The sequence below is a fragment of the Pyrgilauda ruficollis genome, unplaced genomic scaffold (assembly GCF_017590135.1).
Source record: "Pyrgilauda ruficollis isolate IOZ18807 unplaced genomic scaffold, ASM1759013v1 scaffold38, whole genome shotgun sequence".
Taxonomy (NCBI): Eukaryota; Metazoa; Chordata; class Aves; order Passeriformes; family Passeridae; genus Pyrgilauda; species Pyrgilauda ruficollis.
The window spans coordinates 548,914-573,826 of NW_024525267.1; the positions used below are offsets into that span (position 1 = coordinate 548,914).

Consider the following 24,913-nt stretch of genomic DNA (forward strand, 5'->3'; position numbering starts at 1 on the left):
CGCGGGGGCGGAGGGAGGGGTTTCTGCGGGGGTGTTGGTTTACCTTGGAGGTTCTGCACTCGGATGTCGCTGATGTGCCCGATGAGCTCCTCGCGCTGGAACCAGTCCCACTCCTGCCCGGCCATAGGGACGCGGGGCCGGGGCCAGGCGGGCGGCGGGAGCCGGCGGCACCGCCACCGCCGCCTTCACCGGCACCGACGGCGGGCGCGGAGCGGAGCGGGCGGGGGGGCGGCCCCTCTCCGCGCCGGCTGCGCCCCGCCCCGCGCCCCTCCCTCCTCCCTCCCTCCCTCCGCTGCCGCTCGCTGCCTCCCTCCCTCAGGCCGCCCGGCCGGGGGTGGCGGGGCGGGGCGGAGCGGGCGGGGGTCCGGCCGTGCTCCCCTCAGCGGCGGCGGCCCGGACCGGCCCGGCCCGTTCCGGCCGCCCCCTCGGGTGCAGGCGGGGACCCGGCGCCCGTCCCGCCGCAGCGCTCCCCTAAAAACGGGTTTATTGCCCAGGCAAGGGGCCGCGAGCAGCGCCGGGCGTGTGCCCGCGCCCTCCTGCCGTACCTGGGGACCGGAGGAGGGCCGTCCCTAGGACAAGTGTCATGCACCCGCGGCAGCAATGGAACAACCAAAGTATGAGCAGCAGAGGGGTTTTCCTCGAGGGCATGAAATCAGTGCCACTATACATTAAAAACACTAACAGTTGCATTCTGATTTAGCTTGCTCTTGGTAGTCTGTTCAGGCTCTCAAATTTCCTTTGAGGTGAATTCTCACATTGGCTGTCTTCATGTACACCGGTTTTTATCCAGCTTGGACAGTAATTGTTACCAAGGCCCTTCGGTGTCACTGAGATTTGTTCTCTACAAACCTGATGAACAGCTTGAGCATGTCATTTGCATACAAAGCATTTCATTGCAATATACCACTATTTGTACCTTCGTGCAGGTAAACAGCAAATTTTGGCATGATCCAGTCAGACCAGTATAGCATCAAGAGCTAGACTAGCAAAACATGTAAGCAAAATCTACAAAGTTAAATATAAACAAACTGGGATCTAGAAATTGTGGCTCTTTCAAGTCTGAAGTGTTTATGTGATCCCAGGCAAACACTCCACACAACCAGTTGTTTCACCCAGCTCAGGAATGCATCGCTCTTCCCACAGCCTGCCCTGGTGATTTTGCCATTACGACTCAAAATCAGATGGAGATGGTAAGAAAGCAAAGTCGTCCCTTAAGCATCTAATAAGGATTCATCACCACTATAACATGCAGCAGTCAGCTATCCCAAAATGCAGTCTCCAAGAGTCTGAGGCAGTCTTCAGCTGTTTACATACCAAAACTGGAAAGTTTTGCACAGGTGTATGGACACATGAATGCCATGACAAAGAGTTTATAAACCTGAATGTAAGAAGCAGAAAAAACAGCTTGTGGAAAAGAAAAAGCATCTGAACTCAAATAGATTTGCACAAATCACAATGCCAGACTTTGCCTTCATTTTACACTGGGAGGACCTGTTTTTTTTCCAGGCATTATCCAAGTGGGCTGGATGCATCAGTACCACATTTAGAGGTGGAGCTGGAAACTGAGCAAGTGTGGCTGTGGGAAAAACAGATGAATGACTTCACAGCATCAGTGGAAATACTATCTGCCAGAGTGGCTGGAGATCCCTAATCCACACTGCATCTCGAAGCAGGACTACTCCCAGCGCTAGATGGGGACAGCTGAGCCTTTGTCCCATTGTGTGTGAGCATCCTCCTGGAGCTGGGGTGTCAGCTGCAGAATCATAGACTCACAGATTTAGAATTGTTTGGGATGGAAAAGACCTTTAACATCATCAAGCTCAGCCGTGAAACTAATACTGTCAGGGCCACCACTAAGACACGTCCCTAAGTGGCACATCTACAAATCTGTTAAATACCTCCAGGGATGCTGATTCCACCATTTCCCTGGGCAGCCTTTTCCAATGCTTTACAACTCTTGCAGTGAAAAAAATTTTCCTAATATCCGGTCTAAAACTCCCCTGGCACAATCTGGGACTATTTCCTCTTGTCCTGCCACCTGTTACTTGTGAGAAGATAATAACCCTCACCCGGCTTTCAGGTGGTTGTAGAGAGCAATAAGATCCTTCCTGAGCCTCCTTTTCTCCAAGCTAACCCTCCCAGCTCTCTCAGCAGCTCCTCACAAGACTTGTGCTTCAGACCTGTCACCATCTTCTTTGCCCGTGTGTGGAAGTGCTCCAACTCCACAATCACCTCAATGTCTTCCTTGCAATGAAGGCCCCCAAACTGAAAAGGATGCAAGGTGCAGCTGCATGCACCAGTGCCAAGTTCAGGAGGGTCGGAGCCCTGCTCCTGCTGGCCACACTCTTTCTTCTGTAACTCCTCACTGCCAGCCCCACCTGACCTGTGATGTTACAGCTGTGAGTCATTCCCTAGAGCTAATTACTGCCTTCACCCTCCTCCTTATCCTCATGCAAGAACTGCCCAGCTCCACTCTCCTGGTGGTTGAGGGTGCAGCCCACGTCACTGACATCTCCAGGCCTGCCAGGCAGCTGCACTTGACCTGCACAGTCTGGGTCTCAGAGTCAGGCTGGGTTTAAGATGTAAATGATTAACATTGTGAACACAGGGAAGTTAAAACTTCCGCTTAGAGAGAGGAGAAAGGCATTAAACCATTCTTACCTGGGAAAACACCTGCTCTGTGTAGCCCTATACAATAGCAGAGGTTGGCGTGGTCAAGCAGCAGCACAGGCTGGGGCTGCCAGTTCTTCCTGTGCCAATGGAGGCAAAACCATCAGCACAGCAGCCTGCCCTTCTCTTGCCAGCAAGTCAGGCAGGACTTCAGCCTGGGGTTGAGCCCATCTGCCAGGTCTGATCACTCCTGTTTCTAGCCCAGCACATCAATATAGGCTGCATCAACCTCATCTTACATCAACACCATGAGGTGCTGTGGATGAAAACCCTGATCCAGTTTCACTTAGCAGGTATGGAGGGAGGCAGCAGCCATGTCACCTGCGTTTGTCCATACAAAACTTTCAGATGGCTCCCCAGCACCTTTCCCAAGTCAGCTTTGTGGTTAGCAGAAGCCCTCCTATGTAGAACATTGCAATATGTGCAGAACCAAGTGCTCCAAAGTAGAAAGGTAAGCCTCTAAAGTTGTAAGGACATTTAAAAATGTTAAGATCGACAGGGCATCCTGTATAAACATTTTTCTTTAAGTTTTTAAGTTCTTCCTTGCAACCTGGGGTCTGTGAATCAGCTTAGCAAGAAAGTATGAAATCTGAAATTCTCATATAAAGCTAGAACACCAAATCTTATGTTAGTTGTTGTAAACTCTGTAAAGGCTTGTGGAAATTATCTGTGAAAATACTATGTCTTCTAAGAAGTAACTCATTGCATGCAGTGAGGAGTAAAGAACTTCTCTTAAACAAAAAGTGATTTCAGATTTTATTAACAAAGTCCACTTGCCTTTTGATGTTAAAGGACTATTCTATAACTGAAAAAGCAGGTTAGATTTAATTAAGTCCCTTGGCTCAGACTTGTTACTTAGGGCAATGCTGTAAACACTTGGCAGAGACTCTGAACTGTAATAGCTGGTTTATTAAAAAAAGAGTTTTGTCACATATGAGAAGGCAGAGAGTCTGATATGAAGTTCACGGGGAACTTACCACTCTTCTGCATTGCCTTTATCTTTTTTTTTTTTTTTAGTGTATGCAGAATAAGGATGTTAAAAAGCTTTTAGTTTCCCATCCTTTGCCTATCTCACCAGTGAGTGACTTAATGAGTTAAATTCTCAGTTTGAGAAGAAAATTTACACTTGAAGGTTGTGTAATAGTAGGGACAAAGCCATCAAATTCTACAGCTCAGCTTTGTGCCTGTCCAGATGGAGAATCCTTGTGATTCCTGCTGAAATGGCAAGGGAAGATATCTGACAAAAAAGAAAGCTATTTTTGAAATGAAGGAAGATATTTATGCCATTGTAGCTAATTTGTTTTGCCTTTATAAACAGAGTTCTCCATACAAACAGTCATTCTAGGAATGGATTTTTTCCTGCTTTTGTTTAAAATAGTTCCAGACCAATGGTACTGGAAAAAGGTGTTGTCTGTCTTGAAACAGGTGAAAATATCTTGCATTTCAACCCAGACCTCAGAGAAGTGTAACTTCCTATCCAACCATGCCTCAGCCATCCATGGCTGCTCAGACCAAAGAGCTACAAAACCAACTTTCCACTAATCCTGTCTAGATCTCCCTCTGCCTACATTCCCAAAACATCCTTGTTGAGTGCCTTGGTCTGCAAAATGTTTCTCTGTCCGTGACAAACAGTGTTTTGGGAAAGGTGGTGGGCATTTGGGTCCTGGCATTGTCCTTGCATCTTTGCATGTGCTTCTGCCTTGTTAAAGGGGCTGCAGAGTATGTGAGGATCTCACTCACCTTTTAACCCTTTTTCTGAAGTCTTACAGGAAGAGGACTGAAAATGCTGTCTTACCCTAAAGCTGAATGAGAAAAAAAGGAGGAAAGTTGAAGTCTGTAACACAGGAAAGTAATCCACATTCTTATTTAACTCTGGTATTTTACAGATACATTACAACCTGAGTGGTCACTTAATTTTAAGGCAATAATCATACCACTGTAGGTTTCATCAAGATTTTCTTTTCCTTGCTTAGCCTATATCTGAAATACCAAGGAGGGCCAGCCCAGAGAAAAGACTCATTAGCTCTCTCAGATGAATAGGTAAGCAAAGATTTCTTTACTATTACCCTGTCTGACAGCAGCCACCCCATAGTCTGGCTCCTCTGCCCACACACATGTAAACAATGGGAGGGGTACCATGTAAAACAGACTTTCAAAGCAAAACACAAAAAAAGTCAGGAGAGGAAAAAACAGTCTAATTCAACCAAGTCAAGAGGAGACACTGAGATAATACAAATGAATAAAATGAATACCAGCTTAGAAATAGGAGTTTTGTGCCCCACTAGACCCATCTTCCTCTTAGTCCCTTTCATATGGTAAGAGAAGAGGGGTGATGATTCTTGGCCCTGCCTCAGTGTACCACTGAGCATATTTACAAACTTTGCAGGTTGAGCAGCCTCCCTCTGCTGGGCGTCCTGCTTCCTTGACTCCCAGAAGTCCACCACATAGGCCACACTGATGAACCACAGTGATTCACAACTGGTGCCACAAACTGGCAATAAATAGACTGGAAATTGCTGGAAGGTCTTTATGTGCTCTGTATGAGTTTCATCACACAGTCCATGAATAATGCCAGGAGTTACAGTGGCTTTTAACTTGGAAGGTGAATTTGTTTTGTTTGCTTGCTACCAAGGTAAATCTTGTTTGGACCAACTTAAAATAATAACAAAATAATCTGGTTATTTCCAAGTCTGTGTCTTTTGGGGTGATGGGGTGGGATCACAGGGACAGCTTTCATGTGCTAGAGCTGTAGAGGTGAGTTCCTTCTGATTCTTCATCAGGACAGCTGGTGTGGTGGGAGCAAGGTTCTGTGGGTCACTCTCAGTCCTCCCTCTTTTGGTTTTTCATTTTCTTTGGTAAGTGTGGTTTATTTTAAGATGTGATTTATTGAGAGAGAACATATGTGCTTTGTTTGACAGAGAAAGGCTATTCTCTGGCCTTCAGGCTGGTTTTCTTACATTCAGTTTGGTTTTCTGCCATTCTTCCATGCAGATGAAAGTTGGAAGAAAAGGAGAGTAGTTACATAAAACTCATTTGAATATTATGTACTTGTGGAACTGATTTTTCTGTTGCCATGAGCCTTTCATTCAAAATCTCCCCTTACTAGGGCAAAACCCTTCCTTGATTCAGAGAGGAATTGACACAGAAAAATTCTATCTAGTTTTTGGAAAATTGTTTGTTATTTTTTTCCCTTTTATTCTGCTTCTATGTTCCTTCTGTTTCTGATGGATGTGGGATGCGCTTGTCTCATCCATGTGACAGTATTGTGTAATTCTGCCCCTTTGAGCCTGACTTGCTCTTACTCGTCTGTGACCAGCTGAATTCAGGACCTTCAGATTCCCTTCTGTGTGCTCCAGCACGCTATGAAGGTTTGTTTTCCCAGTAGATACTGAACAAAGGTTGCAATGTTTACCAGTAAAGGATCATTTTTCCAGCTCTAGAGCTTGTGTAGCACCCTAAAGGCCAGGAAAAAGACCAAAGAAGCAAAGCTTTCACCTTGAGAGCATCTGAGCATCTCCTGGGAGTTTCCATCTCTTCAGAATCCACTCCCCTAACATGATTTTCATGGTTTCATTCTGTGTGGTCTCCGTGCAAAGGTAGAGAGGCCAGCCTGGTGCAATCAGTGCCTTAAACAATAACCCAGGAAACACAGGGGCCAGTTCTGCGTCAGGGCTTCCTGCATGGAAGGAGAGAGGGACAGCAAGCAGTGGCCTGGTGTCTGGATGTCTCTGCAGATGGTGGTGGTGGCAGAAGGGTCCTGCAGAGCAGTGTAAGCTGGTGGAGTTGTGCAGGAAGAAGCAATCCAGCTGGATGCTGCTCAGGGCTGGCCATCCCTGCAATGCTCAGCTTCAGGTCACCCTGGCTAGCCTGGTTACCCTCCTCTGCCTGAATTATCTTGGTTAGAGAAACTTGTGGTACACTCTTTGTAGATCCCAGAGATACAAGTCAAGGCCCCTGCAATAGTACTTTCTGGCAAAGACTATTTCTGGACATAACTACAAATATTTAATATGGGGTAAATTATAAATCAGCCTTCTCCAACACCAACTAAAAGTGAATGCTTCAAGTGAAAATTTCAGAGTGAAAATGGAGATTGCCTGGTCGGTTTTTTAGCCCATCAATATTAGGATTGGAAGCAGGGCAGCAGCTAATTATTAGTGTTCAAGCACTGCAGTTGCTGTATAAACAATGCTAACATTGCTGACTTTCATACACAGCTTTCCATCTGCAAATTTCAAATCTCTTGTATATTACAATTTTCTGTAATTTCCTGGCATAACCTGTCTGAAACAAAATCTACAAGCCCTGAAATAATATTTGATATTACAGAAAACAACCAGTATATTTTTGCAATAAAATGTTTGTGGAGGAATGAATTATGTGTGATCTATTCTGCGTACTTCACCATAGTAACAAAATGAATTGGTTTCTTAGAAGCCAGCAAGCAAGAAGGCTTCTTTTGAACTGCATGACCTCTTTCACAGCACTGGAGATGTCAAATATTCTTCAAATGCAACATTCAGCTAAACTCCCTGTCAATGCAGCACCCTTCCAGAGCAATTCAACCTTTTCCTATTTGTTTGTTTCTGTTTGAAGAAGGGGTTTCAATTTTACATCTAATGTAAAGTCAGTTTGATTGTGAAAGGAATGTGAGAAGAGCTTCCTTCCCTGACCTTCCCAAACAATATTAGCTTTGAAAGTAACAGAAATATATAAATGCTTCAAGTGGAGGGGCTGTACCCTGTGGGTGATAAATAAACTGATAATTTTTTGAGGTAAGAAATGGATGATTCCAATGCATAACCTGCCAGACAGAGGGTTTTGCAGTATGGGATGCACTCACTAATGATTCCAAGCTCTTTCAGAGCAGGCATTTTCAAACCTTACTTATATTTCACTGAATATTTAATGTCGCAGTTCTGCCAGAAGCCTCTGAAAATAAGGAGAATTAAAACCCATCAGTCATTCCTTAGCAGAAGGAAGTTGATGATTTAGAAAGTTTCTCTTTATCCTGTTTCAAATTGTGACCTTGAGGAGTGCTAGGAATGTCCTTGTGGTGCCTGTAGAGGCAGTTTAGAAGTCAGGGTTGGTGGTGTTTCACCTGAGCACAGTTAACTGCAAGCATCTGTCAGGGTTTGTCATCCTCTAACCAATGTGCCCTTAAAGACTCTAACAAGTCATGTTAGAGATCACACAGTGGGGCCTTTACTTAAGCAGGTTTGGATGTCCTTGCTTTGCTGTGGTCAGCACGGTTGGTTTGGAGAGCAGCAGCCCAGCCAGGAAGTGTGTCCAGTGAGAGGTGTCTGCCTGGTTCCTTTTGATCTATTCTTGTCCTCTTTTCCAAATGCATTTTCCAAATCAAGCTCTGGATTTCAAACCCATCCTTTAAACAGAAAAATCTAGAATCTGGAAAGAAAAAACCAGCAATATCTTGTGGGTATGGAGTACCAAAAAGGACTTTCTTTGCTCAGTTTGTGGGTGTTGGTGTGTGCATGAGCACAGAAATGCAGGCTGAAATGACAACTTACCCATGGTTCAGTTATAGGGGTTTTATTAATGTTGTCTTCCCCCATGTCCAAGCTCCCTCTGTAACACCCAGTCCCTCCTGTATCACTGAGTTGGGTTGATGGGATAAAAAGGGATGGATTTGTATGTATTTATGCACTGTTTTCCCTCTTGCAGTAACTTTGTTGCAAAAAATGAACAACAGTTAACAAGGAAGGCAAAAGTATGAGGCATCCTCACTTAAGTCAGCTTTGATGGAAATGTTTGTACTTTGCTTCTGAGAGAGGCTTAGGAATACATCTATTTATGTTGCAGCTCCCTTGACTTGAACTGGCAGATGATCATAGATACCACAGTACAAAATTCAGCTGGTCTAATTTGAGAATAAATTTTGGAGACTGAAAATACCCTTTAATTCTCCCCTTCAAAGAGCCCAGAAAAGGCATTTGGTGCAATCTCCGACCTCTCAAAACCAGTCGCAAGTGGTGGCTTTGAATGGAAGTCCCAACAGCAATATTTATCTCCAGTACTGCAGAACTGTTGAGATAAAAATCTGACTAATTTCCCAATTTTGTTAAGTTCCAGTAAGACTGCCAAAAGGCACAAAACAATCAAAAATTTTGGAGAGCTCTGCCTTGTGTATTCAGTGGTTTTTACCACCACTTACAAAACTTGTTGCATTTTATTGCACAACTGATTTAAAAATATATATATGTCCAGGAGCTCTTTCCTATGATCATTGGTGAGAAACATCCTTGAAGGGTTTGATGAAGAGACAAACTGTTCAGAGCTCTTCACATACACAGTTAATTTTCTTCCTGAGAAGAAAACACCAGGCCTTAAGGGGTTTTAAAATGCACCGGGGACAAGAAAGACAAAAACCAGTGGCCAGGAGCTGAAGCCAAGATGAATCCAAATGAGGAGATTTTAATAGTGAGTCAGTCATCCAGAGAAATGACGATTTGCCAACTCTTAATTTCTTCAGAAAGAAAGCTTGCCTTTCTAGATGTGCCATACTAAGAGTACAGTTTATTCAAAAGTGGGTTAATTGTGTGAAGTATAATGACTTGTAAAATAAAAGCTGTATCAGAGGATCTGCCTAATGGTCCTTTGCCTTTATTTTTGTGAGGTTTATCTTAAAAGAGTATTGCTTTTCTTTTCGTTTTTCCAGCTCTTGCACGGACTAGGTGAAAGTATTTTAATTCAATTCCTTACAGGTTTCTACCTTGGAAAATGAAGCCATTTAGCAAAGCAAAAGTCATAACAGCAACTGTGAAGTGATAACAGTTTGCAGTTAGTGCTCAGCCAGTGGGAACTAATTCACTCATTCACAAAGCTACAAAGCTACCATCAGACACATTTTTTTGGTCGCTATCAAACGGATTGTGATTAGACCCACTGACAAAGGTGAATGGTTTGATAGTCATAATTTAATCCTCTGCTATCAATTCAGCAAGACAGTCACTAAATCACACAGTCCGTTTTTGTGAGGTTATCCTGAATTTATAGTCAGTGCCACAACATTTGAAAATGCGTGTTGCTAGATGGTTGTTACAGCACAGTTCATGCCCGTGTGTGCACCTAACCTGAATGGCCTCTCTGCCAAAGGTGTGTGTAAAATTATCGTGTATGTACCTGTATATACACGTGTATGGAATTAATAAATATGGGGGTAAACAGAAGAATGTTGTTGGTGGAACACGAGCATGTGAATATCTGGTTTACTCAGCACAGTTTCTGCGAGTCATACACATCTGTGCACAAGAAGCTGCTGCCTCCTGCTCCTCTTATATAACTTCATAAAGACTCATAACATTGCCATGGTATCTGCAGAGAGAGGCTCAGCTAGTCAGTGGGTGCCCTGTTACCAGGTGATACTTGCCAAGAGCTCATCTTCCCATTCAGATGTGTGCCGAGAATTAAAACACAAATACTGACACACCTACAGAATATTATCAGCATCATTCACTCAATGCACAGCACCCCAATTTGAAAAGTCTGGATGTTAGTTTGGCTTTGGCTTTTAGGGCATACATGATCATATGTGAGTCACTTAATTTCTCTGAATTCATATTATGTATTAATTTATTTATTATTATTTATATTTATGCTCTTGGTTTACTATGCCCTATTTCTCCCAGCTCTTGTGAACTGCTACACTCATGTATCTTCATGTAGAGGTAGTTTCAGGAGAGCTATGTGGTTTCATTATTGCCTGTATAAACAGAAAGCAATGCCTGCATTTTGGCTAGTAAAAGTGAAGCAACAGTGATCAGAGTTTTTATTTGTTTTAAGGTAGGGTATCAGGTATACCCTTGTTCACTTCTCTTTTATGTCTCCTTTTCAAGTATCTCAGTTGGTGCTGCATGTGCTTAACCCCTCTGTGATCACTAGGAATGGTTCCAAAGTTCTTAACCTAAGGCTGTCAGTGCTGGGAAATGATGTAATCACTCCAGATTATGGCAAGGGTTACAAACCCAGTACCAGAAATTCTCAGATTTCTTCTCACTGCTGTTGCAAAAGATATTTGCTTAAAAGTCCCTTTCCCTGTCAGGAAGAAAATTTTGGGGAGAGATGAAGTATGCTTTTGCTCCAATATTGGAGGAAACCTAAGAAAACATGCTGCAGTTGTATCCTAAAGGTGGAAGAGACAATCAAACAAACAAACAAACGAGCAAAGTAGTGCTTATTGCTCTGAGACATCTCTTAATTTCTGAGCTGATTGCAATTATTTTTGAACAGCTGCAGGCACAGGGATGCTCTGCCTTTCCTGAACAGCCGAACAGATGATATATCAGTTTTAAATCAGCTCCCAGCTGATAGGGAGAGGATTGCAATCTGCTTAATAGTGTCGTTGCTGCAGACAAGTAGACGTCGTTTCTGAAGGAAAAATATCGGGAACGCTGCTGCTTCCTGAGCCAAAGGAGACAGGGCTGCAGCCATCGGTCCTATGGGAGCACCGTGTCGTGTGTGCAGACTTAACCCACAACAGCAGCCGTGAGCGCACAACTACAGCCACTGCCAGCTCTCACCTCATGCCTTTTATGAGCTGTAAAAGCCACAGCTTCAGTCCTGCCCTGGTCCTCAATTTCTGCCAGCGCCTGCTTCTCGGAAAGCTGGAGCAGTAGCACACAATGCACAATATAACACCTCTCGCCCTGCTTCTTCCCACAGAGCGCTGCTCAGGAGCCATTAGCGCCCAGCTCGAACAATGTAAATTCTATGGGAGCTCATTGTTTTTGTAAAGATCGCATGCAATCTGTTGCCAAGCAGCCTACACAAATATTTAAAGCCTGCCTCTTTCTTCACACAGTTTTAAAAAAACAAACCAAACCAAAACAAAAATAACGAGAGCTTTTACTTTGTAAAGGCTGAGGCAGAATTAACCTCTTCCTGCACAAGCACCAGGCACTGGCATGATGAAATTATTGACATGTGCATGCATTCCATGGGGATGGTGCTGGAGAGGACTTGACTTGGAGGCTGGCTTTGTATTTATATATGTATTGTAATATATTTTGCCAGTACAAGATAGGTCTTTCCAATTCCCTCTTTTCTTGAGAAGTAAAATTTTTCTGGCTAACCCTAATATAACTATCCTAATATAAACATCCAATTTCTAAGGATCATCTCCTCATCCCAAATATCTCTAGGGTCCAGGCCCACCTAGGAAGAATAGCTACATTTGATCGTGTTTTCTCTTTCCCTTCATTCCTGCTGTCATTCATATCTAAATACATGCTCAGCTGCTTTGCTGAAATCCTCAGGCAGGAACAAAGTCCATTCTGTAAAAATGCTATAGGAGTGCCAGCTCTAGGTTTCTGTATAGAACCTTGGAAGTAGACACATACTTAAAAATACTTGTTATTATTTTTACTCCTATCACACTTCAGTCTCACCAATATGAGTTATCAGGCTGGGTTTTTCTGGCTCTGGGAACAGTGTCCAGGCACGGAGCTGTCTAGTCAGGCAAGAATTATCATCGGTATCACACTGGATAGGCTTCATGAAAAAACAGACCGAGTACAAATGTAAGCAATGGCTCGAATCCCAGCAGCACTTTTCCATAGGAACAGGCCTTCATACAGTATGTACCTTTGTGTGTGCAACTGCAATACTCAGAAGGAGTCATTTCCCAGCCAAATGAAGCCTTTATCAGCGACTCCAGGGTCTGATTGCCAAGGAGACATCTATGATCTGTGAGGAGTCAGGATTATGAAGGTAATTAACATGACCCTTAGATCTGCCTCGGAAGTTTGCCATTCATTCATGCCACACGTACCTATCCCATAAGAAAAAGATTGTTTTCAGGACATTTTCTGACCACCTCTTTCTTGCATTTGATTTCTGAGGTTCACTTATTATTCTGCTTTTTGAAGCCAAAGTTTCATGTTCAGAGTAGAACCACATAAATGTGATCTGAGCTCCCTGAAGTTGTAAAATTTCATGACACATCTCATATAAGATCTAAATCAATTCCTGCAAACTGATTTTATAATTGCCTTAAACACCATTTAGTATGGCCTGACCTATTTTTGCTAGACAAACTTTAAAACTGGTTGGAAAGTATCCCCATTTTAGCAATGACCTTGTTATTTATAACCAGGTCTCGATCCTATAATATCTATTAATTATAATAATTTCCCTCAAAATGTCACTTATCCACATGTTCATAAGGACAAAAAATCCTGCAATTTGCCTAACTAAGGTAGAGCTGAAAGACCTTGTTGTGGTTTCTTGTTGTGGCTTTCTATAAAAATGCAAATACCTACAGCTAATGTGCCACGATGGAGTTATCAGGGTGGTAACTTCAATTATATGCATAACTGTTTTCTGCATCCAGACATTAATGTGTAAAAGCACAAACAATTTTCAAGATTTATCTTACTTTTGAATGTATTTACTGACTGTGTTTTACTATATTGCTTCTGTGAGAACCATAGACCAGTAGACAAGCTTTTCTTTTGTTGCCAGTTTGCTTCACCTGTGGCTCTCATGCATTGCCAATGAGATTTGCAGTACACACTAATGAAAAGGATCATTTAAACTCACAAGGAGCAACTGAAAGTAACCAAGTAAGAGTGATTTAGAATAATTTGGATTGGAAGTGACCTTTAAAGGTGATCTAGTCCAAACTCTCTACAATGAGCAGGGACAACTTCAACTAGATCAGGTTGCTCAGAGTCTAGTCCAATTTAGCCTGGAATGTTTCCAGAAATAGGGCATGCCCCCACCTCTCTGGGCAACCTGTCCAGTGTTTCACCACACTCATTGAAAAAATTTTCTTCTTTATAACTAGCCTAAATCTACCTTCTTTTGGTTTGAAACCATTACTCCCTGTCCTATTGCAACAGGCCCTACTAAAAATGTTGTGCCTCACCATAAAGGTCCTTTCTGGCCTTAAAACCTGCATCCCCTTAAGAAATGGCTTGCCCTGCAGTCGGGGGATTGCAGAGGAATGCCTGCGTGTCCGGTGGCTCCTGTGCCGTGTGAGCGGCACGGGCAGCGAGAGCCGCAGCCCAGCAGCACATCCGAGTGTCGCTGGTGGATGGAGAACCTCTCCTGTCGGCGCTCGGCGCTCGGGGCTCGGGGCTCGGCGCTCGGTGCTCGGGGCTTGGGGCTCGGGCTCGGGGAGCGCGCCGGGCGGGCAGCGCCGAGCGCTGGGCACCGCTGCCCTCTCCTGGCGCCCGCCCGCAGCTCCGGGACGGCTGCAGAACACAATGAGCTTTCCGGCGCGTAACCCGATTTGCAGGTCACTCCACGGGGGTGTGAAGGATTCTGGCAATAAAGATGGTTTCAGTGCTTCCCTGCCTCAGGGGACCGGTCCCACCCCTGCTCCCCTCCCCACCTTCTAGCACTCCCCAGCGGGACGCGCCGGGGTGCCTGCAGCCTGCTGTCCTGCACCGAGGAAGGCAGTAAATGGGAGAGCTCTTCATTAGTTAGAGCCCCTAATCTGGGGGTTGTGTAAAGCTTATTCCCATTCCTGTAGTTAACCTGAAACCTCTAACACATGAGCTGCCAGTCTCAGTGGAAAACAAATCAAATGTTGAGTGTTGCAACGCTCCACGGAGACATCGGGGAGAATTTGTCAGCCCTGGACCCTAGAGATACACAGGGCCCTTTTGTTATTTCATCTTTGAGCAGTCATTTGCGACTGAGTCAAGAGAGCATAAAACTGCCACATTTTCCAGGCACTTTGCATAGGTACCTTTGCCTGTACGAGATGCAGAGCAGGGTGCGGCAGATCAGTCCCTGCTGCTCATCCTCTGAAGTGCAGGACTTGAATTTTTGCCACATCTTTTTAACCACATCCCTCTGTTTTCTCATCTGTTTCCATTCCTGGTAAACTCGAGGGTACGAGAATGCTGCACACCTGCAAAACACTCATTGACTTTCTCTCCAGCCAAGTCCATGTTCATGGTTCCTACCCTGGCCGGGGCAACTTTCCCTTGCAGTACAGGGAATAAAACAAAGAGAGAGATGAAAGTCCTTCAAGCCTTTCTCTGGCCAGGGGTGGAACCACAAGAGGATGAGCAGCCTGTGTTCAAGAAAGATCAGAGGAGAAAGGAGGAAAAATTCCAAATGTGGTACATTGCTCTTGCGAGCACCTCACAGCCCTAACCTGCTGAGTTGTAAAAGAAATGTTCTCCATTCCCTCTGTTTTTATTTTCCTTCTCAGGGAACTTTGCATAGCTGGAGAAGGAAAAGAAAAATAACTGTCTTAGATATTATTTCAGTACTTTAATTTCTGTTTCAAAGAATCCAATTTATTAGCAGCAGTATCTGAGATTATACTCACCAAACAAATTCTCAAAGGAAGCCTCACCATCTAGGTGTATTTTTCATTATACAATAAACTCTGAACTCCACCAAAGGTGTTTTCTCGTAATGTTAAACTCAGTGCCTGACAATTATTGTCCAGTTCCATTTGGTGCCAGAAGTGCATTCAGTGGAGAAGCAATAAATCCTTTCATGCTGTTTAATAAAACGAGAAAATGTGTTGCTCACACTTGGATGCTAGACTTTATTACACAAACACAGCTAAAAAAATAAATGGAGTATTTCCTGTTTAGAAGTGCCTATAAGTCACATGATGTTGATTTTCTCCAGGTGTTGCAACTCTAAATGAAATTTTCACTTAAGTAATTCTTAAAGAAGTGAGCTATTTCAAAATGCAATAATCAACATGTTGTTAAAGGTGCAAAAACCATTGTAAAAACCCCCAAAACATTCAATGTACTGTAATGAAATTAGATGTGGAACACTGCGGTTGCCAAATTATTCAAGATATTTGTGAGACACTTTGCCATTCACGTGAGTGCTTTTCTAAACTTCTACTGAGAGAAAAAAGAAAAAGCAAGGAAAATATCCTATGAGGTCTGAGAAACCCTTTCAACTCCTCCTGATTTTGTCTCTTTGTAGGGAGCTGAGGTTATTCTCTGCTCTGATGGCCTGGTCTTGGTTAGAGGTGCCTCTGCCATTGTAAAGTAAATGCCTGATATAAATAAATATCTTCAAGATGAAAGTGCAAAGTGAAAATCACTCCTTAAACAGGATTGTCTGTTTTTTTCTTTTCCACTAATTTAAATGAAAGAAAAAGTCAGCCACACATTGTCTTTTAATAGATTAATCCTTTGGTTTTGCATGTGTTCCACACTGCTCATAGTCGCACAACCCATGTGAACCTCATCCAGTGATGCTTTGAGGAATGTGTTGAATATCTGTTATGCATGCCTTATTTCTCCTCTCTTGCCTTCCATTTACAGGCTTGTGTGGGTGAGTCTCTCCCCTTTGGGAGTTGGTGGGGGGCATTTAGAAGTGCTCAATACTCTGTATTTCTGTGGGAGGCACGGAGCAAGAAGCACTGAGCATTAGGATAGGTCTAACATCTTGCTGGAGTTCCTCCCACAGCTTCTGAGCAGCCACCAGAGTGGAGACCCCTGCCCAGAGTAGCTTTATGCACAGTGTAAATTCCCTGCACACCTGAGAAGGATGGATCTCATCCCAAAACTTCAGAGACATCTAGAAAATTTCTGACTCCCAACCATCTATTATTCCTATCCACAATATTTTTTTTTATAATCCATTATATGAACTTAGCTTTGCCTCTTTTGTAATTAATAGCTGAAGTTTTATCTCCCTTCTGTTAATCTCTTGCCCAAGTCTTTCCCAATTTAAGATGGCTGAGCACACTTGCATCACTGGGGTTAATTACTCCTGTTGGTGTTTCTTACAGAAAAAAGCAGATCTCTATCATTGAGTGGCTTGTGCCTTTTCTGTAGACTAACATTAACCTGAATATCCGCAACAGGCACTGACACTGCACCTCTATAAATGCCAAAGAACAACATCTCCTTAGATATCATCCCAAAAACTCTTGCACCTGAAAGAATGACTGAAACAGCCACGATTTCATACACAATGGTACTGGTCAGAAGTGACTGCAAATGCTTTCTGAATGATGTGGACTTTGTAACAGGCCCTCAGAGAACATGAGTTTCCTTACCTGCTTGACCAGCTGCTGGCTCTGCAGCCACCAGAAAAGGTGGGATCACCCTTCCTCCACCCTCCATTTTGTGGAACAGCACCTACAGTCATATGAGTCAAGGAACACACCCATCTGAAAATTATTGGGCTTTTTGGAGGATTGTTTTTTGTCTAGATCAGTTCGCTGATGCAGTTGGCCAAACAACAAGGTTGGTTGCTGTGCTGGGGAAGCATGGCAGGGAGGAGAGGTGGGACGTGCTTTTTTAATAACAGCACAGTCATTAGAAGGTTGGAAGGTCTTGTGAAACCATCTCACAGGGTTTTGCATGCCTAGTGTGGTGTGCATCTGTCTGGGGTCCTTTTCTCCCAGAGGCCCCAGTTCAACATTGCAGTTAAATGACTGAATTTCAAGCTCATGAGCAGTTCCCAAGGCATTTAATATTTAATTTCAATTTAATTGTATTCTTAACTCAGATTTAATGATAAGCATAGATTTACTCATATGTGCAAAGCTAGGTATGTGTTCATGTCCTTCTCAGGAGGAATACCACAATTGCCTGTATGGAAAGTAATTGATTTTTCCTAATGGGTGATTCCAGTTATGAATTTATTTGACTCATTAGTTGAGAGCTGATTTATTCACTCTTGTTCTTTACTGACAGCAGCAAGTTTCCTTCCACCTGGGTGTAACTCCAGGACTCAGAACTTTCCACTTAACTCCCTCTGCAGATTTAGTCAAGCTCTCTCTTAACAGAGTTGGTCTTACAAGAGGGTTTTTGTTGCTTAAAAATTTCTAAACTCAGCATGATCAAATGTAGGCTTTTAAATCTGCATTTGAGCTTCTCCATACACTTTGGGGGCTGTGAGCTTCCCATGTCACCTCCAGTGAGAGATAAAAAAGAAAACCTCTGAGTCTCTCCCTGTGACTCTGGGGAGCAGAAGGAGCACTTTGCAGCAGTCCTTTTCCCTGGTGGGCAGCAGGGTCATGGCAAATGCAGAGAACATCTCTGTAGCCTTGGGAGGTCAGATGAGCAGAAGTGACATGGGGTACAGTGGTAATAATAGAAAAAGAAAGGTGAAAATAGTTGGGATTTAAAAGGGGTTTCAAAGACACTCCAGGAATACTAAATATTGGTATTACACAATTAAGTGAAACCTTCTGCTGGTCTAAAATATATATTAAAAAAATCAGTCTGTCTGAGTTGAAGTGTGATGCCATGCTGCTTACATTATATATGAATAGTAATTGGAAACAGGACATCTGCAGAAATTAACCATTAGCTGTTGAGCATTAAAATCTCTAATTGAGTTTGTAAGCCCTTAATGGCACAGTTAACCTTAAACATAGCTCAGTGCACACACTACCTGGTTAACACTGGTTAATAACTCTAACAGCTGATAATATTTCACACCCATGAGAGCACCAGATTAGCAAGAGACTTGGTGGAATGAGCTCAGCTCACCGCTCTTTTGGACCACAGACATAACAGCTTAACCTTTCTGAGCTTAACCTTTCTGCTGTAACTGGTCTTTTTGGGTTTTCTTCCTTCCAGACCTGCACGTGATGAGAGCACCCCTGCACGTGTGGCTTGGTGAACTGCAGACAGAGATGTGTCCTTGGAGCACTTCCTGGCATAGCAGCAGACGGAAGCTGCATGGATACAATGGATAAATCCACCTCTGGAAGAAGTGTGGATATGATGGATAAATCCACCTCTGGAAGAAGTGTGGATATGATGGATAAACCCACCTCTGGGCTGGAAGAAGCGTCTGTAACTTGAAGTGTTCTTGAAAGAGAGCAACACTGTAAATTGCACAAGAAGGGCAAATTCTACCCCAAAGTATCGATGGGAACTGGAGAGATCAAAGCTGTGAGGAACAGCTCGTCTGGGGATTCATTCATAAATCTTAATCCCACATCCTCTACCATTGAACGCTGTGCCCAGGAAACCCTAGGGCTGTGCAGCCCAGGCAGACCAGCTCAGGAAGGACAGTTTCAAAAGTGTGGATGGTTTAAAGTGATTGGTGCAAGGGGCAGGGCTGAGAAGCAGGTGGAAGAAGTGTTGTTGAAAAAGCACATAATTCTTTGTCAGCAATGAAAAGTAAACTTGACAAGTGGGTCCAAAGAACTATCAGCTTTAGGTGTCTTAATTCAGACGCTTGTAAAAAAAAATACTTTGTTACTGCAAACTTCTGGCACGTATCTAAACAAATTAATTCTGCAGCTGTTCCAGAATAAGCATGTGTATGTGTGTATATATTTGTGCGTGTGTGTGTGTATATATATATGTTTGGGTTTTTTTCTTTTTAAAGAAGCGTGATTGAATAAATTTTTGAAGACACACACCTGGAGAAAACCAGGAGAAGTCTGCACCTTGGGGTGTCCCGAGGGCACCCCTGCAGAGCCCAGGCAGAGCTGTCAAGTGGTGCCCTCACCCACTGATGGTAGAATGAGGGGCAGTGCAGAAAAGCAGACCTGTGTGTGCAGACTGGCCCCTCTAGCAGGGTGTGCTGGATTGCCAGCAGCTGAGAGATCCTGTTCCATCCTGTCCCGTCCTGTCCCGTCCTGTCCCCTGTGCTCCCCAGGCAGCGGTGCAGCCATGGCACAGCCCGAGATCTTCACCTTTCTATGCAACTGCTCTCTAATGCCTGAGACCTGCAGCATGTGACTGAAGCCAGGAAATGAAAATCACCTTCTTTTCCCAATTTACTCACTTGCCTTAAAAAATCGTGCTTGTTCTTACAAGCCCTTCTTTTATATAATTTTCATTAACAGCACTTAACATGACAATGACTTTGACAATAATTGCCCATTTTTCTGGCTGCTTTTGTGGTACATGAAAATTCACAATAAGCGGGTACAGATCAAACCTTTGAACTAGAAGATGTCTCTGAAAATTATTTTTCCTGTGCACTTATGATAGAAATTCTCTAGCATTTTTTGTACTTACCCAGAAGTTTTGCTGACCAAGATAAATACAACAAAAACCGCAGCTCCGTGCAATATGGTGTTTGGATTTAAAGTAAATCTTTCTCCCATGCAGAGATTTAGCCCCTCTGAGGCTGCTGTTTTGTCACCTTTTACAGCCTTGTCTCCTAGGCACCCTCAGAGTTTACTGCAGCTGACATGGCTTCCTGTGGGTTTCACCTACGCACTGCCCTTAGGTACCTGCAGGAGTTGATCACTTTGCAGCCATTACCCTTTTCCTATTTTCCCATGTGTTTTTACGGCAACTTGTGGTGATTTTCTAGACTAGCTGGGGTATATGGGGCTTCTTTGTGCCTTTGTTAGATGTTTTGTTTTTCTTTCTTTTTCCCCAATGGCAGCTATTTTATTACATCCCAGCCTGTGTCTCCAGGCCTCATGCTCTGGGATTCTTGTTTGGTTTTCTCATGGAGCAGCCCTTTTCCCTTACTATTTCCCTGATGCCTTGTATTGCATTTTTATTACAGCAGAGGCTGTGTCTACAGGTCCTTCAGGCTATTTGTTCTGAGACTTTTATTGGATTCTCAATAAATATGTTTGCCATTGGGGGTCCTTAGCTGGTTTCCTTACCTATTTTTATTGAAGCTGTGCTTCCAGACAAAATGTTAACCAGCTATTTCAACAGCAATCTGGTTTCTCTTCTGAGTCCTTGCAGAGTTTCTTACATGTTTGCATTGGCTGAGCTACATGTCCTGCCTTTTTTTTTTTTTTTTTTTTTGATATTTCCCTGATGTTTAAGACCTTTTGTTGATGCAGTCTGGGTGCTTTTCTGCAGCCGCCTCCATTTTACCTGGCAGCACAACTTTTGTGGCAGGCAGCAGGTGGAATGAAAACAGTTCTCTGCAAAGCTGAGAAATCCTAGGATTTGGGTAAACAAAGACAAGCAGGTCACATTCCTGCAAAAAGCTGCTGTTTGCTAAATTGACCTGATGGTTTTTGTTTGGGCAATCCGTGCTTCACTGAGGTACATGAGGGAGCATCATCTTCATTAGGAGAGATGGATTTGGTGCCCTGCAGGATGGTGGGTTTGTTGTCCTGGGGAAGGTCCTGTGAGGAAAGACTGACAAGCCCTTGCAGGCATGTCACCAGAGTCCTAAAGCTGGAGCTTCTCACTGGGCCCTGCCATGAGGATTTTGATCCAAATTTTCACAGAAGTTCCGATCTGAGTCTTGGTTTTGTCCCATTTCCATGGTTATTTGTGATATCCATTTATATAAATAAGGGGGCAGTGGCATTCCCTGGAGTCTGTCTGTGGAAAGGATGTTGTGGCAGCCTTGATGCAAGGGCAGCTTTTCCTCCCCAGAGGCAACACTGGCACCCCTGTCCTAGTCCTTTTGGGAGTGGGGTTGTGGTACAGCTGCCTGCTGTTCACATCAGAGAAACACTGCCAGGGCTGGTGGGGTACCCTGCACCCCATCAGCATGCTGGGCCCAGACAGCAAAACACTGATGGGTAACACTGGAGAGGGAAAAGAGGCCTCTCTCCTGCCTAAGCCTTTTAAAGTGGTTTTTGTGTATTTCATTGGTTTTCTATTTTTAACTTTGGTGAAAAGGCCCATGTGGTCTTGTGTTTGTTTGTGTGTGTTTGTGCATCTCTAGCTGCTCTTCTCATAGTAACTTTTGAACTCAGGGACCATTTTCAACCAGATTGGATTGAGAAGGAGAAATCACAAAAATAGGATGCTCCTGCAATTTCTGTCTTAAATAAACAGCTGGGTAGAGGAGAGACTGTCAGAGAATCCACACAGGAAAGAGCCAGTCTAAATACTTCAACTGCAGGAAAAGTTTAGATCACAGTTAATGCTTTATTAGACATAAAAATCCACCAATCATTCAAGTTGTCTTTCCCAGATGAAGACCATATCCTGTGTGTAGTAAAAGGTAATTCTGATTGAGCTTTTTCTGGTGCTATGGACATTCATAAAGCCTTCTCTCACAAACACGTGCTGCTGTTTTTAAAAAAGAATCAACTACAAGATGCAAATTCATTTGAAACCAGAATCTGCTCCTTATGATACAGATAGACATAGATATTTGCTTAGGGGCAGTTACAAAGCTGTTCTGTGGCATTTATTTTATCAGTACTCTAGAAAATATCAATAGGTATTTTCCATTTAATGTGACACACACATTAATAGCCCTATTTTTTTAGAGGGAGTATTTGTATTTTGGGACCAGAGGATTTGTCTGAGAACAGTAAGACATTGATGGCAAAGAAATGAAGACAGTCCATATCAAACAAGTCCACTGTCTTACCTTGGAAGATAATTTCTCCTTCAGCATGAAGCTGTTTTCCAGGCATAGAGAAAGGTGGAACTATCTAATTCTGCACCATATTTTACCTCAGAAAAGAAAAACTGGGACACAGTGAGACTGATACCCTTGACGTGTCTGCAGTGTACAGGTGACCTGACTGAAGCATTCCCAGGTCAGCAGTGGGACTGGAAAGACCCTGTGAGTCACATCCACACAGACAAAGCTACTGGCACATTACTAGTAAGGAAGAAGCTAATTTTAAAAAAATCACATTTATTTGTCTATTTTGGACACAAGAACTAAAACTTAATCAGAACAAAAGAAATTAAAACAGAAGCTGTAAATTCTTATTTTTTCTCCACTGTATTCAGATCAACAGGGAGAACCTTGAGTCGTTGTTGGAGACTTGCTTGGCCCAATAAATCACTGGTTCTTCAATGTTTTGCCAGAAACCTGCTCCTGCAGAAACCATGGGGATTGCCTTTTAATTCCTTCGAGAGAGTCAGAAACCAGGTTTGTTTTGCCCAAGGCTGGGGGAGATGCAGGCTGCAGTGCAGCACAGGGGGCAGGAGGATTTGGCATCCAGGTGCCACATCAGGCATCTCCCTAGAGCATGAGCTGCCCATCTCCCTGGGGCAGCATTGGCTCCAAAGGGATGCTGGGCTCAGGAAAAGCTCTGCCATGCCAAGAACTGGATTTCTTGTGAAGGATCCATCACACCAACTTGTCATTTTGAGGCCCTTGAACTGCCAGGTAACCCCTGCAAGGCAGCCCATGCTTTGGGGATAGTGACACAATCTTTGAAGGGGACTTCTCTCAAGTATTCATGATTATTTCCAGGAATATAAAGAACGAGGCTTGGGTCGCTCCAGGTTCTGCAAAAGAACTTTCTGGCCCCATCTGCAATGAGAAGTTAAGAGCAGCCTTAATCATGCCAAAGCCAAATTATTTGCTGCTGAAGTGGACTGTTCGTCCACATCCAGCTTAATTTGTCCAGCATGTTGAGCCTTGACTTGTACTAAAACATGCTCAGATTTTGCTCTCTTTCCATGTGTCAGAAGGATGGGTGGGAGTTGGGGCTGGAGCTGGGAAGAGCCATGAACCTCAGCCTGGTGATGACACTGGACTTCTTAGGCCAGCAAAAGCCTGAAACATCTAATGTGAGTACATGCTTTAAAAGTTCAGCTTTCTTAGTGTCAGAATTTGGGGAAAGCACAGAATGACAGCGGTGCCATGACTTTCTCTGGAGCATGGGGCTTGTGGCACAGCTGTTAATGACCCTGTTGTGAATGTGGGGCACTCAGTATTTCAGCACGCTGGAGAAATGACTGTAACTCACAGTTCCCAGCAAGAAACATTGCTTCAAAAAATCAGAACATTTTCCTGCATTCTTGGATTGTTTTATGGAAAACTGTTTCTTTTTTTATATTTTCTTTTGTTGCAAACCTGCAATTGTCTGATAGAAAATGCACCACACATGGATGGTTGGTGTTCCATTCATGGGACTGAAATGCCTGAATGTTTTACAGCAACAATAAAAACCTGAGTACCATTGTGACTGAATAAAATTTGGAACACAATAACAGTAGCAATTTAAATTTTTTCTTAAATGAACGCAAGTAGCTGTATTATTAAGGGCACAACTCCAATTTATGAGTTATTTTGAGCAAACAAAAGGCTCACTCTCTTAGCCAAAACAGTGGATACTTGCTAACTTTTAACAAAACCATAATCTTCTATTATTGTATCACTAAATGTATCATGAAGCAAAGCCCTTAAAACCCGATTTTGACATCAGAGGCCAACATGCTTACCTGAATTTGGGATTCTGAGATGCATTTACAGTACTACTTTTTTAGTGACCATTCCCACTGCATGGTCATGTGCATGGATAACCTGTTGGGATGGTCCATGGCCTGGCTGTAGTTGATGCCAACGAGCATCGTGTAGCTGTGCCAGAGGGAGGACTGGTCACAATGGTCCCCAAAGGCACTGGGGAGCAGCCTCCCCACTTCAGATTGCTTCTAGCATTTGGGGATTATTCTGTCAGGAATTATTGTTGTCTGATTTCAGACAAAGACCTATCAAAGACCCAGGTTTCATGCTCTACAGTACAGCTGGCCAGCAGGACTCGAGCTATGATGAGCTTTTAAATTAGTTTCTGCCTTTTTGAAGTGCTTGTCCCAAAAGCTTCTTTTCTTTTCACTGTTATTTCTTGCAAAAAGGAACTTCAGATGGTGTGAATTAGAATAGCTCTGGAGAGACTTAGGCTCAAAAACTCTTGTCTCATGCCTTCATGGCCTCCATGAAATCAACAGCAAAGCTCAAATGTATTTTAGTGAGAGAAGGAGCAAGCCTAACACTTCCCTCACTGGGGAACAGGAAAGTAATCTGAAAGAACTCTAAGTTTTGCTTACTGAAGTAAATTTGACATGAACTACTGAATAAGCAGAGTCCTATGACTAAAGGCATCCTGAAATGTGATAAGGGAGACAGAAGAGAACTTACTGCTTTTCAAAAGAGCACACTGGAACTACACAAGCAGAAAATGTATTACTTGATAATGGACACGCTTTTTGGCAGGAATATCTCATGAGTCTACAAGGTCATTTATGTTCTGCGATAGTTGCTTCATAATGAAGAGGGGGAAGAAAAGAGTAATTAGATCCCCGTGCTTCAGGAAGGCAACAGATCCCTCTTTACTGGCAGATTTCAGATTCTTTTATCCTCTTGTGAGTGCCTAATATCCTCACATTTCTTTTATGTTAAGATTCTTCTCATCCTTTCCATGTTTTTTCTTACAGGGCAATGCACACAGAACTTTTATCTGCTTTTGTCTGGGCTAAGCAACTTGATTTCATTTTTTGTACTACTGACAGCTGTGCGTGACACTCCATGGTTTTGGAGTGCATGGAAAATGAGGACTCCATCCCACAGATTATCTGTGACACTCTCAAGAATTAAAGTAAACACTGTTTTGCTTTGCTATTTCAAACAAAGGAAGAAATAG

At 43.4% G+C, this 24,913-nt stretch overlaps 1 protein-coding gene across 1 annotated transcript in view; it reads right to left on the bottom strand.

Moving 5' to 3' along the window:
• CLMN (calmin) overlaps positions 1 to 240 on the bottom strand; it is a 73,432-nt gene extending 73,192 nt beyond the window's left edge. The window contains exon 1 of the mRNA XM_041476350.1: positions 44 to 240. Within this exon, the coding sequence (XP_041332284.1) occupies positions 44 to 125 (82 nt within the window). The 5' untranslated portion in view covers positions 126 to 240. The remainder of the gene's footprint in view (positions 1 to 43) is intronic.
• Positions 241 to 24,913: the final 24,673 nt, after the last annotated feature.